Source organism: Phoca vitulina, unplaced genomic scaffold (assembly GCF_004348235.1).
Source record: "Phoca vitulina isolate PV1807 unplaced genomic scaffold, GSC_HSeal_1.0 scaffold37, whole genome shotgun sequence".
Lineage (NCBI taxonomy): Eukaryota > Metazoa > Chordata > Mammalia > Carnivora > Phocidae > Phoca > Phoca vitulina.
In genome coordinates this window covers 11048784-11068431 of record NW_022589740.1, presented here as the reverse complement: position 1 = coordinate 11068431, position 19648 = coordinate 11048784, and the positions used below count along the sequence as shown (strand labels likewise).

The 19648-nt window shown below is 39.6% G+C and overlaps 1 protein-coding gene across 8 annotated transcripts in view; it reads left to right on the top strand.

The window, feature by feature from the left end:
- TRPM3 (transient receptor potential cation channel subfamily M member 3) overlaps positions 1-19648 on the top strand; it is a 919507-nt gene that overhangs the window by 731182 nt on the left and 168677 nt on the right. For all 8 annotated transcript variants that reach the window (XM_032427586.1, XM_032427585.1, XM_032427583.1 and 5 more), the window contains one exon: positions 1370-1544. In XM_032427586.1, coding sequence (XP_032283477.1) covers positions 1370-1544 — 175 coding nt within the window. The remainder of the gene's footprint in view (positions 1-1369; positions 1545-19648) is intronic.

Genomic DNA, 19648 nt, shown 5'->3' with positions numbered 1-19648 from the left:
CATTCCTTTAAGACGAAAATCAAATCATCAAAAACACTGACTTAGAAAAGAGAAGCCCCCAGGATACTGATAATACTGTAGAAGGATAACAGGGCCCCCAAGTCAAATACAATCTCTTACTAATGGAGCAAGAAACCAAACCTCATACTATTATTTCTCACAGGGCAGCAGTTTCTGGATAAAAGAAAAAAAACCACAGCAGGAAGGGGAAAGGGAAAAACTGAGATGACTAAAGGCTTTTTTTTTTTTTAGTTCGTATTTACAGAAGTGGTACAGAATCTTGATTATTTCTTTTTTAAGATAACTGCTCTGCACAAAACCATCTCATTTTTCTGGTACTGCTCAATTTCTTAACTATTCTGGGAAGGTGAAGAGCGAGAAAATGCAGCGTGATACCAAAATGAACACAAGATGTTATCCAATGAACCATGATGACACTTGAGAGGTCACTTGAAAATGAACTTCATTTCTTTTTCATCGTGTCTCTCATGGACGTTCGTTTTTAATAGTCATCTTTAATATGTTAGGTTGAACCCCACATGAGTACTGATGTTAGGGCAATTTTTAGGTCTTCTAGCTCACCATTAATAACTTAAATACTTTTAAAGGTCTGTGACACCCCAGAATTCAACAACTGAATTCAACCACTGTTTCCGGACCACCCACCATGTGCCTGGTGCCTTGCTCAGTGGTGAAGGACGCAGTAATGGCAGGCGGCAGATGGCAGATGCCATGTCTCTTGGGTTCTTTATCATGACTGTTATGCTGTTAAGAACCCTTAATCAAGCAGATCATTTATGGTCAGATATAGATAGACCCCTAATGTAGCCAGTAGTTGACTCAACAAGTACATATATGCCCCCAGCTGATTTTGATAGTCTTTAATAAAGTGAACCGTTCAGATGTTTTCTTAGCACTGTGATGACATCAGGGATCTGGCCTGCTTTAAATTCCCATTTTTCACGTAAGAAACTGAACCACTGGGTACATAGGAGACTTGCTTAAGGTCACACTTAGCTTCCAGTCTTTCGGTTGCTGGCTCAAGGCTTGATCTACTAACCTTCCTTCCTCTCCTTCCTCACCCTATGCACCCCACCTCCAGTAAAGTACGGCAGTGGGTCCCTTCACCGGCCCCAGCACCCCGGGAACCCTGAGGAGAGGGCAAAATCAGATAGACTTTGGTGGGAAGATTCTGTGAAAGGATTTTCTGTACAACTTTTGCTCCACATTTTATCCCTTCATATGTTGTGATCTCCCCCGTGCTCAGTAATTTTAGTTTGTGCTTTTTGTTTCCCTTTTTGTTTCTTTGGTTTGCTGGCTTTGTGTTCTTTTCTCTTTTTTTCCCTTTTTTTTTCCTTTTTTAATGCAGGAATCGGTCAAGGAGTTCCGGTGGTGGCACTCATTGTGGAAGGAGGACCCAATGTGATCTCGATTGTCTTGGAGTACCTTCGAGACACCCCTCCCGTGCCTGTTGTTGTCTGTGATGGGAGTGGACGGGCATCTGACATCCTGGCATTTGGGCATAAATATTCAGAAGAAGGCGGGTAGGTAATTTGCCAGGCCCTATAAGAGACCTTTGAGTACAAAGCTGTGTTCCAAGCTCAGGAAGATGGTATCAGTTGATGGAGACGTTTGGTCTGGGAAGGTGGTGGGGAAGAGCAGGGGAATATATTCTAGATGTCCTATGAAGTGAGAAATTCTATGAAAGCCCCACTAGACTAGACTAATAAGGAAGACAAAAGGGAAGGAGGGGTCATAGCACTTGGTATCCTTTCTCTTCATTTCTTCTCTCTTCTGCTCTTCCCACTGAGGAGAAGCAGGGACTGGGTTCGAACACATAAAGCACAGTGAATCCGGACTCTATGGTTCATGTGCGTACTTTGGGAGAAGCTGGGATGTGCAGCTTCCAGGCTCAGTTTCCAAACACCAGCTTCACCAAACTGCTGTATGTTTACAAAGGCCAAATTTTTGCCAAAACTTTGGGTGGCCTGTGCTGTGAAATCCTTCTAGATCAGCTCAGAAAGCAGAGCCTCTAACCACTCTGTACACTCTTACTGGATTCCACCCCCACCCCCATGCATTTTCCTTGGTCTGTCTATCCCCTACTGCTATTTTCAACAGTCCGAAGCCCCAACCCCAAGGAGGACTTCTCTTCCCAATCTTCCCTGCCAATCTGAGGTCCCACCCAGTGAATGGTAAAATCCAAGCCCTCGTGCATATTAGATCAAAGTAATTCATCCCAAGGTGTGAATGAGTTTAAGAAGGCAAACTCAGGAGGAGTCATTGAATTTTTATTTTTTTAACTTTTTAAAAAGTTTTTATTTATTTAAGTAATCTCTACACCCAACATGGGACTCGAAGTCATGACCCCAAAATTAAGAGTTGCCTGCTCTTCTGACTGAACCAGCCAGGCACCCCTGGTCATTAACTTTTTAAATAAGGAACTTCCTCACCTAATCAATTCTCCTAACCCATGAACCTGGTGAGAGAAAGGAGCCCCAAAGGAGATGAGATCTTTTATTCATCCCATTTTACAAACATACACAAAGTGCCTACTGGGGGCCACGCACCAAGATGGGAAAAAGCACACCAACTCTTCCTACCCTCAAATAGCTCCTAGGAAGTCTAGTAAGTAGACAAGCGTGTAATGATAATAGTGAGTGACCGGTGAGCTTGCGGACTACCGGACACTCCCTGCCCCACCTGTCATGGCCAGGTAGCCATTAACACAGGCACCCTGCCCGGGGAAGTGTATGGACCTAAATATAGGAGAGTCACGGGCCCTCCAAGTAACACTGCAAACAGTAACAGTGATTTCAGGTCCCCTGATGAAAGCTTTTGATATGAAAACAAAAACAAAAACAAAAAACTGATATTCCTAAGCATGAAATTGGAGTTTGCTTCCTGGCAAATTTAAATGACTTTTATCTTCTCCTTTCATTGTAAATATTGGTCCATTCTCTAGCTAAAAAACTGAAAAGAACATTTGCCCAAACGCCTCCATGTTGGTTACTAACCAGAGCTCAGGATCCTCAACTGTGCTTTGCTTTTATTAAAAATTAAGCCATAGTTCTCATCAATTTAAATATAGTAACGTATTCCTTTTTCAAACATAACTGAAGAATTTATACAGTTTTTTGCTTTGGCTTACTTTTTGGCTTCCCAGTGCTTGTAATTATTTTATTGTGTTTCCACAAAGTAGATACAAGGTTGCATTCAGAATGCACATTTCCTTTTCAGAAAATTCCTGGAAAAGTGAGCTGTTCATCTCAGTATTTCAGGTTTTCTAGGTCTGTACACAATGAAGGTCTCGACCCAGGGCCTCCTTTTTGTCCTTATTGTGGGTTGTATACTTTGAAAATGTTACAGTTTTTGATTAGTTGCTCTTCCTGATTCTGTTTTTTATACATGGGAAATATTACACATTTTAGAGCTTGGGCGGAGGGGCAGGGTCTCTATATTATTTAACCGAGGGGACAGAGATACACAGAGCAATTATGTGCTTGCCCGTGATCCCAGGCCAGGATTTTTTCTGGTCTATTATAAAAATTTGCTGAAATGGATTTTGTGGTATGTGCCTTCATGCTTTTTATGTAGTACTTCAATGATACTGTTGTTTGAATATAAGTGCACTTAAGTTCTCTTTAGCTTCCCCTTTGCTTATAATTTCTTAATTTTCTGTATTATTTCATGCATTCCCAAAAAGATAAAATCAATGCATTCCTGGTTGTAAACCAATGTCCAGGCTGACCAACGTGGGTTCCTTTTCTCTTTCCCCTTTCTTTTTCTTAAGTTTTTTTAAAGTTTTTATTTAAATTCCAGTTAACACACAGTATAATATTAGTTTCAGGTGTCATGTAGATTTTTTTTCCTTTCCCCAGTCCAGTCCCAAATTAAGAGTCAGAAATACCATGCCCTTTTAACTTTAATTAGCAATTTTCGCTTTAAAACCAAAGTTTTGTTTTAGTTCTGACTATTTTATGATCAAAATATGCAAAAGCACAATCTATATGGGATCTGTGCAAATATATAAACCATGGTTGATTATCAAAGAATTAACTAGCGTGAAGATAAAGAATTGAGATATAATTTCTTCCCTTGGGAATCATTGAAATTAAAACTTTAAATATTTTAAGAAACATTTAGAAACCGTGATTAAGAAAGTAGAAACTTCAAGAGAAGCTTTGTTATTGCCAATCCAAATATAAGAATCTATATTTATTTATTTTATAGGCTGTTACGATAAAAGTAAACTCTTGCTCCAGGAAAGCAATTATAAATTTATCCTGATCCAGTGAATTCATGACATTTGTCTGTGTCATCTGAATTACTGCCAGAATTAATCATGTTTACTTAGCTTGACTAAGAAGTTGTCTAGCCACACACGGGCAGCCGATTTAAAAAAGCATTTCCAAAGAACATTATTTTGCAGGAGTGTGTTTTCTTTATGCTTAAAAAAAAAAAAAAAAAAAAGATGAACCCATCCCAGACTTCATTCACCAAGAATTTCTTCTTTGATTCCCAAAAAGTCCAACAGAGTTGGGACATGTTTCACTACAAATAAATATAAATGTATAACTATATGTTCATATAAACAAACCTATATAAATAAAGGGGTATAATTGTACATATAAAATTGATTATAGAAAACACACACACCTTGTTTACAAAACCTGAATCAGAGTTTGGAATCATTGATTTTTACTTTTTGGTTATTTTGGTAATTTAAATATGCTTTAAAATGTTTTAAACTCATTTACAGGTGGTTAAATAAATAATACAGGTCCAAGGACTCGTAAATGTGTATATTCAGCTCTAAAGCTTTTCATTTTATAATCTTAAAGAAGTGAGTGAAATTTACACACCTTCTATTTTAACTTTTGTGCACTTGATATTTTGCCTTTATATTCCCTGTTATTAACCATCTTCCAAGAATATGAATTTGAAAGGGCATCACTTTGGAAGCAAACTATAATTGGCAAAACTAATTAACTTTTGTAGATGAGACTACTTGAGGTAGGGGAAGACAGGCTGCATCTATCCCAACACAAATGGGTTTGGATAAACTAGGAGGCATTTGCAATTAAATTCTTACCTTTGCCTTCTCCTGTCTCTGCTCCATGGCACAAGCTCCCCAGAAGAAATGGCCAAACTCTCTCTTTCCCTTATTGTCGTACTAGAGTTTCTATTTCTCATCAGTCGAAGTTTAAAATGAGTCACAAGTCACTCTCCCTAACTAATTTCATTCCTTAAAAATCTTATCAAATTTTCTTTTCTGAATCATGCATGACTAAATACTGCAAACAGAAACAGATTAATGCCACCCAAGGGGCATTAGATTTGATTACCTACATTTTCAAATACCGACATTCTGCTTTTTGCTGCTAACCAAGCAAGCCGACCAACATCACCCATTGTCAGGGATACCTTTCAGGTGATAGGTGCCTGCAGTCGAAGTCAGAGACTGCTTGAAAATTCATAATCTAAGTTTCAGATTGCAGAGAAACGTGGCCTAGCTCCTCATTTACCAGTCAGTGAGAAAGTGCCGCACGGATGAAAAAACGTCAGCGTGAAAAAGCATCTGAATGAATGTGCATTCTGAGATGATGCAGCTCATTCATCTGGATTTTATTGCCGAGCCTTATATTTATTTTGGTGTCTTTTCCCCCATAAGTTATTATATGGATTTACCACTTTTAGAGAGCCCAGGACGAGAAGCAGAACCTGTGGTAGCAGAAAGCCTTAAAGATCTTAAGTAGTCTGTTGATAACTTTTGGGAAGTTATCAATGGGGCCAAACACCAGTAGACTCTTCCCATTCTTATGTGTCAGTGGAATTTGTATTAGATATTGTGGAGAAACACTGAGGAATGGGCTGATCTTGAGGACAGGGATAGATTTTAAAAAATCAAATAAATCAAATAAAGAAATCTCATTTTCCCTGTTTAAAGGGAGCTTAATAAAGGTCCCTACATTTTTTGATTAGCTGAGGTAAAGGCATAAATGGAAGACAAAGTGGAGATGGATAAGGAAAAATATGTTGCATGGCTTCACATTATATCACTGTATCCTAGCACAGATGTAACAAAAGTGTGTTGCTCTCCAAGTATACATCAAAATGACCAAAATCAGGAGGAAGTCGCCAGAAAATTAGCCGTTTTAGAAATCCAGGTGGTAGTCTGTATTCCCTAGGGCATTTCACTCTATGCAATGGTTACTAATGCTTTCTTCTGCTGCTTGAGATTCCCATCTAAGGATGAAGGATGTCACAGCTCTATCAATTTGTCTCTATGAGATCTGCTGAAAGGAAGTAATTGATCTCAGTGGTTTGTATCCCAGTATGATTTAGACATAATTGAAATGTCAAGTGAGAAAAAAGGAAACAAGTATCAAGCATGCTGACTTCAAGTGTCCATTTCAGTTTCCATTAATTTCATCTTACCTTGTCTCTTTTCTAGATTTTCTATAAGAAATTAGCATGTCAAAACTTGATTCTGTTTCCTTCCCCAGAAGGAAGGAAAGAAAGTTGGAAATGTCTTGTGCAGACAAAGGCTATTGGGGGCTTTATTTATAAAAAGTGTTGTTTTTGTAAACTGTTTTCTAAGTTAACATTTAGCCTACTCTATGCATGGGCCTGCTGGAGAATGAGCAAGACACGGCCCTGTCCGAGAGTCTATAATGGAGATTAAAACACAGGCTTGAATACAGATAACTAGGAGGTCACGTGTGCTGCGATAAACGTACAAAGTGTTTCAAGAGCCCAGAGGACAAAGTACTTGAGTGTGGCATTCTTCCCAAGAATCTATTCAGTGGAACAGCGTATGTTAATTACCCACAAAATAGCAATATAGTGACTCTGTTGCTCCTGTTCTCCTTTTCCATCAAAAACTGGATCCAAACTGAGGATCAGCCTGAATGACCAAGAAAAAGCTAATCTCTGACCCTCTTTTACGTAACTCAACATAGAAAAACAAAGAATCAGTCTGCATAGTATTGAAGGAAAGTCAGTAAAAGATAATTTTATGAGATAGTGTGTTTGTAGGTGTGTGTACATATTATTACATTGAATTTATATATACTCAAATTTATATATATTTAAGTATATATTATAACATATAACATTAATTATACATTTATATAACTAATTAAAATATATTAATATAATATGTGAATATATTATAAGTATAATTTAAATATATTAATATATTAATATTATATTTTACATATTAATATTATATTAATTATATTTTATATTATATATTTATATATTGAATTTCTATATTTTAATTTAATGAAATCAATTTAAATGACAAATTAATTTAATAAAATTAATTATATATATAATTAGTGTATATATATATATATACATACACTAATGCCTGTAATTATTTAATTACAGTTTTGCAATTTTTACATTGCAGTTTTTCCCTCCATGGAATGTATTAAAGATACTGCTATATAGATACCTGTGTCATTGTCTCCCAAGTTCCACAAGGCTGGAGTAGCTTCAGTTATTCAAAATAAAATACAGCTACTTGATCCCTCCATGTTGTGTCAGCGTGGAGAGAACAAAGCATTGACTTTAAAACAATTACCTAGCTAGCGTTCATGGAAGAAAGTACTAGTGAGGGGAAAAGTTTTACTGATCTCAATTGGTCAGTCAGTTCTCCACATTGATTAAATTTGCTTTAGAATTGCTCAGCTCCAAGTTGGGAAAGTGTGGCCTTGAATATAAACAGCAAACATCAGAAAAAAACACAGAGCCGAGTAATCCATTATGATAAAGCAATCCTTTTCGGAGAACCACTGCCCATGACTTTTAGACAGCCTATCAATGCCAAGTGAAGACTTCAAAGGATGGGTTAACTACGTTCCTCTGAGATTTGCTTAGCTAACTTCTTGACCACCTGTTACACAGAAAACACTGAAAATAGGCATGCAGTTATCACACTTCAGGATGCCTGAGAATGCGTTAGGAGACACAGATTCCCCTGAATAATCCTGATTCAGTGTACCTGGGCTGGGGTGCAGGAAACTGTCCTTGAAACCAAAATCCCAGTGATGCCGGGGTGCCTGGGTGGCTCAGTCAGTTAAGCATCAGACTCTTGATTTCAGCTCAGGTCACAATCTCAGGGTTTTGGGATCGAGCCCTCCATAGAGCTCCACCCTCAGCAAGGAGTCTACTTGAGATTCTGTTTCTCCCTCTTCCTCTGCCCCTCCCCCTGCTCACTGGCTCGCTCTCTAAAAAAATAAATCTTAAAAAAACAAAAAATTCTGGTGATTCCAACCAGAGTGGTCCATGGACCACACTTTCAGAAACTCTTTTTAAATGTATACAAATGAGCTTTGTCTTCACACTTCCCTGATGTTTTCAGAAAGAGCTTCCTCACTTTCTGCGTGTCACGCTCATGCTGGGCACACCAGCTTCTTACCACAAGCACTTTGTACCCGCTGCCAACTTTTGTCTCTGGAACCCAGTTGACTTGAAAAGTTTATTTAGCATGAATCACCTCATTTGTTTCTTGATCACAGCTGTTCTTGGTTCCAAACATCTGTTAAGACTTGAAAATCCCTTCCTTGAAGAGAAAGCTATGCCACAGAAATACTCACTTTGACAGGACTGGTAGATTTCTCTGTTCATATTTTTATTTACATGGATTTCTTAAGGGCGTTCAGTTCACTTCCTTCTTTCTTTTGAAAATGATTTTCTGACTAGGTCAAAATGGATGACCAATTTCAAAAGGGAAAAGAGAAAGAGAAACGTAAAAGTATTGAGACCCCAAATGGTGCTAGTTTGAATGACGGCTCTCTCTGCTGTTGGAGACACCACTGGCAGTCATCAAAGCCACTATGTTCAGCATTAGAAGGTCCTGGCTCATTTTCCTTAGACTCTATAGTTGCAGGGGACAACCCTTTAAGAGTCCCAATTTCCCACTTGCCTGTATCATTGATTTTCACTTTTTGAAAGCCCTTGGGTCCCTTCTCATACGAAACCTCAGAAGTGCAATATATGAGACAGACAAGATACATACATGTTTAGTCTGGTGAAGCTGGGGTGGAAGGCCTAGACCAGTGGTTCTCAAGTGTTTATCTTGCATCAGAATCACCTGGAGGGCTTATTAAAAATCAGATAGCTGGGCTCCATCTCAGATTTTCTAGTTCGGTCTAATTGGCCAGGTGATTTGTGCTTCCAACAAGTACCCAGGAGATGTGGATGCTGTTGGTCCAGGGACCATAATTTGAGAGCCACTGGTCTAGAGCCTCCCTCTCTGTGCCTGGCTCTCACCCACTAAGGCAGCTCTGAGGCAGCTTTGGAGCACCTCCTCAAAATTCTAGGGGCTTCTTTGTGGAACCCAGTTAAAGACCATTAATCCACAGGTCAAGTCCACATTTCTTTGCTTGGACTAAAGACCCTTTGCATTCTGGCCCCAGCCTCTCCCTAGGGCCATCTCAACGAACCTTCCATTCACCAGACAACCAAACTGATTTGTCCTCCCCACTGCTGCCGTAAGCTTCTCTGTCTTAGCAGGAGATGTACACGTACATTTCCTTACCCGTTTCTACAAGACAGCCCCTTTCTCTCATGAAAAGAAGTCGTGAGGACTTTAAAATCCACAAATACGTTTAAAATGTATCTGAGGGAGCCTCAGATAATAAAATGTCCTGGTATTTAATCCCTCTACCTTAGAGGAGATGAATTTTGAATCATCCTGGCTGACATGAGAACCTGCAGCTTCTAGAAATAGAGTGGATTAACATCTCACCTGGTGGTATCATTAATAATAGATAATGTTTGCAGTGTTCTTAATAGATTTCCATTAGATTCCCCATGCAATTCTCCTTGTTGATTATGGACCACAGGATTCATAAAAACTGAATACAGCAGTGACCACCTGCTATAAAAGCTTCTTCCACCAGAGACACACTAAAGATGCATTAAAGTAGCATTCCAAGGTTAACTCACATCTGTACTACTGTTGTCAAGAAAAGTCTCCTCTCAGCTTCAGTAAGCTTTCTCTTTAGCTGTCGTAATTGCTGGACAACTGTCCTAGAGTTGATATACATATTTATTGTGTTTTCTGGAGATACTCAGTGCAAATCAAGTATCCACAAGCAGTGATCCCTAAAGTAAGCAGTAAAAAATCAATTCCTTTAAGTTCATGGAAGTCCTAGTTCAGTGTCTTGGAGACAAACCTAAAATTTGGAGTTCTTCAATCCTGTGATATCCTTGGTATTCATCATTTTATAGTATAGTTGAGATTTTATTATCTCTAATGCAGGCATGACAAATAGTTTTCATCTTGAGTGTCAACAACAATCCGTTGGTACCAGCGTCCTAGAATGTTGTGTTGAGAATGAGTCTGAGGCCACATATGGGCTCAGGGGAAAGATATCTGTGGTGGATTAACAATGATGCAAAGAAAGAAATGTACAGTCAACATGCCATGGATGGCTACTTTTATTCTGGAGTGAAGACCAAGTGTTATAGATAACCCCATATATCACTACCAGGCAGTCATCAAATAGCACATTGAATTATGAAGCCAAGGGCAAAATAAGAAATTTATCTGCCTAAAAGATGTCTGGGAAATAGTCAATGTTTCATCAACACTGTGAAGCACATCAGTCTAAACTGTCTGACAATATGAGTCTTTCCCTACAGGCATAATACATAGGATATCAAAAACAAGAGGCTCTTTGTTGTGGGGTACTGTTTGAAGCTGGACTGAGGGACAGATTAACTGAGCAGTTGTCCATGGATAATTTATAAGAAAGAATAATTTAAAAACTGCGAGGAATTAGTCCATCACTAATCCATCTGAAAAAAATAAAATTATACTTGCTCCCACATCTCATAGAGTAGAATATGGGGTTAGAAGGAATCTTTGACAAATTACTTTGAGAGAGAGTTGAGATTTACCTCACCCTTTCCCGCACACCTCTGACCCTCTTCCCAAAAGCATACTTGAAAAATTGAATATTTTTTAAAGCTTCTGCATGCAAGAACCTGATCTAAATACAGTCTGTCATCCACTCTCTGGGGTAGCTATGATAATTATCCCCATTTTATAAATAAGGAAATTGAGGACAGAAAGATTAGGAAGTTTGCTCGACATCACCACTAGGGAGTGGTCTGTCCAAGGACATTGGGGCTGGAAACTATGCTCCTAGCAGCTACACCGTATTGCCTCTCGGAAGATGAGACCAGTAACTGCAGGAGGCTTGCTTGCCCCAGAGCTGAGTGATTGTTAACAACAGCTTCCAGCTTCCCCCCTTCTCTCACATGCAGGTGAACTTCTCCTCTGAATAAATGTTAGACCAACCTTTAAAATATGTCGGTTAAAGAGGTGCCAATGCTTTTGCCTGCCCAAGAAGCTCATACATCTAAGTCCAGCTCTGATTCTGTCTTTTATGGAGGGCCTAAAACAATAAAAATCCCACTATTCCTCCTGCCTGGCTACATGCAATGGTCATTGATGGGATTACACTTGGAATGAACACGGAGGATGTGTTTTCCCCTTTAATTTTGGCAGCAGAGAAGCTACCTGACCATGTGGCAGTCCCTGTATGCTTTGGCAACACATAACAGTTTTCACTCTTGGGTATGTTCATACCCAAAAGAAGGAAAGGAGAGAAATTACAGAGACACAGCCAACACTGCTGAGGATTTTTTCACCTACATGTCCTGCTAGTTTCTGCCCAAGGTAAAGAGCTTGGCAGCCCTGTCTGCCTCAAGAGCACTGCTTTCCAATAGAACTTTCTGTGATGATGGAAATGTCCTCTATCTGCCCAGTCAGATAGCCACTGAGCACTTGAACTGTGGCTACTGTGACTAAGGATTTGAATTTTAAATTTATTTAGCTGTACTTAATTTAAATTTGAATTGCCACATGTGGCTAACAGCTCCCATATTGGAGAACATAGCTGTAGTATTTATGTAGCTGAGCTCCACCACTCGGGGACCCCTTGAGCGTCTGACGGATTTTCAATGTTATTGGACATTGTTCCCTTCGTTTTTTAAATTACATTCTTTCATCCAACCGACATTGTGTGTTCAATCATTCAACAGATATTTTTTTGAAGATTTATTTATTTTAGAGTGAGAGTGAGTGAGAGAGCGCATGAGCTGGGGGAGGGGCTAAGGGAGAGGGAGAGAGAGAATCTCAAGCAGAACCCCGCTGAGCATGGAGCCCGATGTGGGGCTCAGTGTCACAACCCTGAGATCATGACCTGAGCTGAAATCGAGAGTCAAACACTTAACCGACCCAGCCACCCAGGCACCCCCTCAACAAATATTTTTTGAAAACCTACTATGTTTCAGGCACTCTTCTAGACACTGGCAAAAATACACCTGTCGAGAAAATAGACAAAAATGTGGTCACAGAACTTACATTTTGGCAGGATCAGATAGATAATAAGTAATTAACTTAATAAGCACATTGTATAATACTTTAGAAAGTGATATGCTATGGGAAAAGAGAAGGGTGAAGGGAATCAAGGTAAGGGGATAGTAGAAAAGCTTCTATCTTCAGCACCTTGGTCCCTGATGAAGACTGAGAAAAGAGAATACATAAGTAATATCACGTGTCATCATCCATGCATCCAAGGAGTTAATCTAGTTAGGATTTTCTTGGATTAATCTGTCTTCATGAAATGCCACACATAAAATGCCCAGCCCAAATCTTATCTTATAATAGGTACTGAGTGCCCCTCCTTACAACGCTCAACCCCCTTGCATCACCCCCCCTTCTGTTTCCTTTTGTATGTGTATCTGCACCTTCTGTTTTACCATATCTAGCTCAAGATTCTAGAGTGGAGTTAAAAAAAGTAAAAAAAAAAAAAATAAGGAGAAAGTGAACAAAAATAAGAAATGCTCCCTCTGTGGGTAGTGGTAAATGAAATTTTTTGAACAGATTGCATCCACAAGTGTGCATCCTTCCCGATTACAGGCAGCTTCTCCAAGATCATTCTCACTACCTTGCATTACTAGATAGAACCCTTAGGAAAAGCCCAGGTGAACCACTTTTCTAAGCTACATATTAAGACAAGATTAGAGGTACTATTTTCACAGGTCTTAGCTGATAGAAGGCATTTGTATCTGGAGTTGATCTTCAGTAAAAAGCTGGGCAAAGTAAGTCCCTCCCCATCCCATCCCATCTATTGGTCACTTCCCTCGGTCCCATTCACATCACTTAACCTAAGAGTTGCTCTTAGGGCTTCCAATTGTTGAGCAAAATATTTGTTGGCCTCTCAATTAATTAAAAGGAACTTTGGGCATCTGAGAAGCTGGGGAGTAATTCTGGGGAAATATTGGATCCTTGGAACCACGTTACTCAGTCTCAGTCTTCTCACACATAAGATAAAGAACATCCTGTCTCAGGGGTAAAACAGAAGAAATCTCCACTTGTATCTAGTCATTAAACAACAAATCACTAACTTTACATAACCACACTGAGTTGAGCCTACATATTTAGGTTAGTGTAGTTCATTATCAAAGATTCTTCTTTCCTGACTCTCTTGTCCTCTAAGTTTGGCTCTGATGCTTTCAGGTATATAATCTTTAGCAAGTTAACTTCCCACTGCAGGTTCCAGACTCTTCATCTACAAAATGGTGGCTCCTAAATTGTATCAATTAATTTATTCCAAAGTTCAAATCCCTCAGCTGAATTTTCAGATGAGCAACATACAAACTCCAGAAAAATCAGAAGTTGAAATGTTATCTTACTGGTGGTAAGAAGCTATTGCAGGGTTTTAAGAAGGATGTGATGGAATCATCTTTGCTTTGTAGAACAAGCATTCAATCAAATATGTGGAATGGATTAAAGGAGGATAGAAAAGAAAGCACTTAGTAGTCTATTGGTACCATCTGAGTAAGATATGAGGAGGGCCCAAACAAAGGTAGATCAAGAATAATGTAAACTGGGGGTGCCTGTGCGGCTCAGTCAGTTAAGCGTCTGACTCTTGATTTCATCTCAGGTCATGATCTTGGGGTCATGAGATCGAGCCCCTCATCGGGCCCTGTGCTGGGCATGGAGCCTACTTAAGATTCCCTCTCTCTTTCTCCCTCTGCCACTCCCGCCCCAATAAACTGGAACAATACATTAGTAAGTCAAAATTTCTCTCTAGCTTTTGGCAGGTGCTTGTTGTTGCTTTTCTTCTCTAAACAGACCTCAAGGCAAGATGATGGCACCAAGAAAACACCCCACTGTTTTTGGTGGTGACTTAAGCTGGGCATTAAGGCTGACCCAAGCATGCACACATTTGACTAAAGATGTCCCTTGCATGCTGCATTTGATAGGGACAAAGTATGATGATGGTATCCATGGAAAAAAGGCTCCGGCCGATGCCCAAGGCCTAAAAGAAATACCTGGTACATAGTATATGCTAAATAAATGTAAATAGGCCGCTGAGGCAAAAGAGAAAATATTTGCAGGTTCTATGCTTCAAATCAGTAATAACATTTTGAAAATACTTCTGAGTGGTTAGACTATCACTTTTAAGGAAAATGGTGATTTTCATAATCTGCTACTAAAAGAAAAAATGCAAAGTAAGACAGCTGAGGCTGTTTATCATTAAACTGTGGAAAAGACTGATGCTTTATAATGTCTCATCCCTTGATGGATTTGCTGGTCTCCAAGATGACCACCATCAATATATTCCTTCTCTGTATATTCCTGCTTTCCTTCCACCAAGAGATGGAGTCCCTCCCTCCTCTTGAACCCAGGCTACTCTTAGACATGCTTAATTGAATGTAAGGAAATGACATTCTGGGACTTGTGAGGTTAAATCAGAGGAAGTCTTGAAGTTTTTGCCTGGGCCTCTTCAAACACACTCTTGGAATCCTCAATTTGAGAGAAGCCAGCTGCTGTGTAAAAAGTCCATCCACTGTGCAACCACCAGAAAGAACAATGAGCCAGTCCTCAGTTCTCTCAGCCATCCCAGGCTGGGTACCAGACAAAGGAGCAAAGAAGTCCTTGCATCCCCAACAGATGCCACGTAGAGAAGAATGGAGCCCCAGACATACAGCCATTCCATCCTGTCCAGCTGAGGACCCAGCTCTCACGGAGCAGCCATGAGTCATCCCCACTGTGCTCTGCCTCAATTCCTGACCCACAAAATCAACACAATTAAAAAAAAAAATGCTCTGTTACATCACTAAGTTTGAGGGTGTGTTACCTATTATTACCAAAATATGTAGCTTGCAGCCCTATGAGTTCCTTGAGGCTAGAACTAAATATTATTCATCTCTCTACCCCTAGCAGAGTGCCTGGCCCATAGTAGGCACCAGTATTGTTCTTTGAATGAATAAATAAATAGATGTGCAGAAGACTGCATGGAGGGTTTGCAAGGTTTCACAGATAATGAAGCCTCCTAAATCTGCTATGTATCCCTCTTTCCCAAACATAAGAAAGAACTGGTGATCCCTGGCCTCTCTGAAATGGGAAAGTTCTTTCTCCAGCTTGGATTGGGAGTGGCCTTGTACTGTTGGGCTGAGCAAGGATGCAGAGCACCGTTGGTCCCAGGAGAGAGCTCTGTATTGCGCACAAAGACCCCAGCCACTGGCCATGCTACTGAACAAGAAGGAATGTCAGTGAGCCAGGAGCCGTGTGGGACTGTGTTTTAATAACACAAATGCTTGCATAGACCTTGCTATGCATCAGGCCCTCTACAAAGATTAACTCATTAAATATTCACAAGTCTATGAGATAAGCACTCTTATAATTCTCATTTTACATACATGAAAAACATGACATGGAAAGACTAAACAGCTCACACGAGATCATATAGCTAGCAAGTGACAGCTTTGTTCCAGGCAGCCTAACCCTGGTGACTGTGATGGTTTTTATCCACAATGTGGGTTCCCTCTCCGGGAAGAATCGTGCTGTTACTTGTGACCCCACAGTCATAGCATTTGGGAGGAAGGGGTAACTTTTACTAACCAAGAAGAAGGAGGAGGAAGAGGAGAGGGAGGAAATGGAGGAGGAGGGGGATGGGAGGAGGAGGAGGGGGAGAGGATGAGGAGAAGAAAAATGCCATTCTCTGTGACCCTTAGGCAAGACATGTAACCTTTCTGTCTCCTGAGGTTACATGTAGTAATTTGCTTTGGCATGAAGCAAATGACAAAATTTTATTTTTCTTTAGAGCATTAGAGATTCTCTGGGAAATGATGTCTTTTAAGTACCAAATTGCGTTACTATTAATGATCTTTATTTATATAGGTAAAATTTTCTCATATTGTATCTGAATAAATGAACTGAGAGCATGTGTGGAGGGCAGGAGAAGGGCTTCGCTCCTTGATGAAAGCCATTAACCTAAGTCTAGCTCTTCGCGTCCCATTGAATTCTAAATGCATTTTCTAATTTTTAAATCGAGGAGCAAAACTCTGATATGGCAGGTAATTAAAGTCATTCCGAGAAAAGTGTGCACACGTGGGTTGTATTGCTAGCCTTTGAACAGAATGAGAGTAGCCAAGTGTGGGAAGTTCCTTTGGTTACTCTGAGCACTGGATGAACGTTGACCTATTTCAGATACTTCTGTGACTCATCCAAAAAGCTCCAGATCAAAGTTCAGCATTTAAATGGAAACACAAATGCCATAGTATGGAGATTTTCCTCACTTCAATGACTACCCTTCCTAAATCAAGAAACATTCTAATTTGAGGTATACCAAAAATAGCATTGGTCCATATGGAGCCACAAATTAAGTTTCTGTAAATAGGCACCATTTTGTCAAAGACCCAATTCTAAAACGAAAATTTTATATAATACTCTGACCATGTTTTGATGTCAAGAAATTCTCAGTCACTATTCTTGTGCCATAAAAAGAAATCTAAAATGGGCTTATTTCTATTTTTTGCTGGTGATTAAATATCACGGTCAAGATTTTTAAATCCTTCCAGTGTTGTGCAGGAAAAAAAAATGGGAAGAGCTAGGAAAGCAATAATTTCAAGAAAGCAGGCTTCCCAATATCCTACAGAATATGGTCACAAAGTAAGAAAGGGTCCTTAGAGAAGACAGGGGAAGTCTTTGTGCCAAACAGAAAACATCTCATTCAGCTTAGCAAATACTTGTGAGGAAATCAGAAGCGATAGAATCTTCAACATACTAAATGCACTTTGCCATTGTCCTCACTCTTCCCCGTATCTTCAGATTCCCTTCAGATGTTCTATCACATAAAGGAAGAGCAATTTCCTAAAACAAATATACTTAAATTTCTACTTCCAGTGCAGATGATTAGGAAACTAAAAGACATATTTAGAGGTTTCAAACAGGAAAAGCAGCACCACAATGGAAGGCTGAATTCAGCAGACTCAGCTCAAGCACCAAGATCATCAACCTCATTCGGTCTTGTACAAATCATTTGGTCTCTTTGGCCACAGCCTCCTCTTCTGCAAAATGGAATTAATACCTACTTCTCTCTCAGATTGATGTGAAAATCAAATGATATGATCCCACTGTATGTCCTAAACCATGATGTGCTCTGAACACATCAAAGCTTTACAGGATCTTCTTTTAAAAGTTCTTAAACTCTTTCTGCAAAAAGCATGGGACCTAATACCTGTTATTTCTTTGCCAAAAGGGGGAGATTTACAAATGCTCATGAGCTAATAAAACCAAAGAAACATCAAAAATGTGATTTTCCTCTTGATGCAATCAGGATAGTAAAAGAACTAAAGCCAGAATAATAGTTATTTAATGTTTAATGAGTATAACTTAATGCTTTGGAAAGACTAAATCATCTTTGTCTCACCTAAAACCACTCTGCTCTATCAGTGATTGGCACCCCACACTTTAGAGAACACCAATCTAGAGAATCCTTGTACTTCTAGAAGTAGAATTCTGGGTGTTTGTTGCTAAATGATTTAACCAAAGGCACAACTTCATTCAGTTGCAAAATAAAGATCTTATACTTTTTAGTATAAAGACATCTTCAATGTCTTTCAGCTCTCCTCACTAACAAAGCTCACAATAAACTAAGTTTCACATGATTTCTCAATTTTTACAAAGTGATAGACGACGTACAAATAACAGACAGATCCCTCAAACAGTTAATGACCTCAGGGAACTGGCATTTCACTACAGATGGTTAGCAATGGAAAACAAATCTCGAGCTGTTATCAAAATTAAACACCTGCAGATGAATGATTGGATCTATCAAGTGGCTAATGAGGAGAGTCTCTTCTCGTGTTGTTAATCATGTACAACATTTATGTATACTCAATATTGCAAAACCCTCTACACCCATCCACATGGGTTGCCTGTCAAGTAGAGTGCTCACGTCTTGACCCTTCAGGAAATTTGGCAACACAAATGGGATCATGTCACTCTCCAGCGGCTTCTCACTACCTGTGGGATAAAATCCAAAGTCTCTAACCATCTCAAAAGTCCCCCATGATCTTATCCTTACTCACCCCTTTTGCAGCGCCATCTTGTTCCACTCTTTCTTTTGTTCTCCATGTTCTAGGCATACTGACCTTATTTTCTCAAAACTGGGCTTTTCATCTTTTCACACTATTTCATCTGCCAAGAATGCTCTTACTTAGCTTCCCCCCCGCCCCTGTGCTAATGCTCATTTATTCTTCAAGTCTCAGATTAACAGCACTTCCTCAGAGGAGTCTTCCATGTACCACCTAGATTAGATTATATTCAACTGTCACAAGTTCTCTACTTCTTTACCACTACCAATCACAGTTAAATTGCTAGTTCCAATCTTCCTACTCCACCATTGTGTAAGCTCATTGAAGGCTGGGAGAGTGTGTCTCTCATCTATCCCTGTAGCCCTGGCAGGCACTACAGTCTCTGGCACAAAATAGACATCACTAGGCAATTGTTGAATGAACGAGTAAGTGAATGAATGGTTTCAGATTGGTTTACACCTAAGGCCACAGAGTCGTCCAGAATAATTTAGTAATCTTGAGAGGATCTGGTATTATTTTTCAACGTCATCTGGATCATTCTCTTTTTCTAACTATTCATGATATAAACCTTCCTGGAGGGCAGAAGGCATAACCCAATCCTCCATCGAGCTGCATGACATTCCAGGACCCTTGGTATAATTCTGTCATGAGGAATGCACCCTCCTCAAAGCTTAGGGAACCATATTGTCCAACCTAGTGGGTTCAGGTGATCTTCACACAATCCTGGGGCACAGAAGGATATCCTCAAGCCTCCCATCTTGCTTTCTTTGAAGCAACAAAATTCGTTATGCTTTCACATTAAAGCCTATGTTATAATTTGCTTCTCAAGTAGCCACAGTGAGGAAGAGAGGCCAAGGTATAGTGCACTTGGTGTAATGAGAGACAGTGGTGTAACGGAAAGAGTACTGGACAAAGAATCAGAAGACCTAGATTCTGGTTTTAGCTCTGCCACTTAATTGCTGATGACCTTAAGCATCTGGCTCTTTCCAGCTAAAATACCCTTCCCTTTTAAATTGTACAGACCTTTTGCCTACTGGGTTCCCATGAGCACCAAATGAAATAATTATATTTTACTGTTGTAGATAAGAGTTTCTGGTTCTTCAAATATGGGGGAAAAATGATAAGACCATAAAATGCTAGGCAAAGTATGGTAATTTTGTCGCTGGTCCTTGAAAGAAGTTTTATCTTCCTGATTTTGGACAGAATCTATGAACAGTAAAGTGATTTTTCA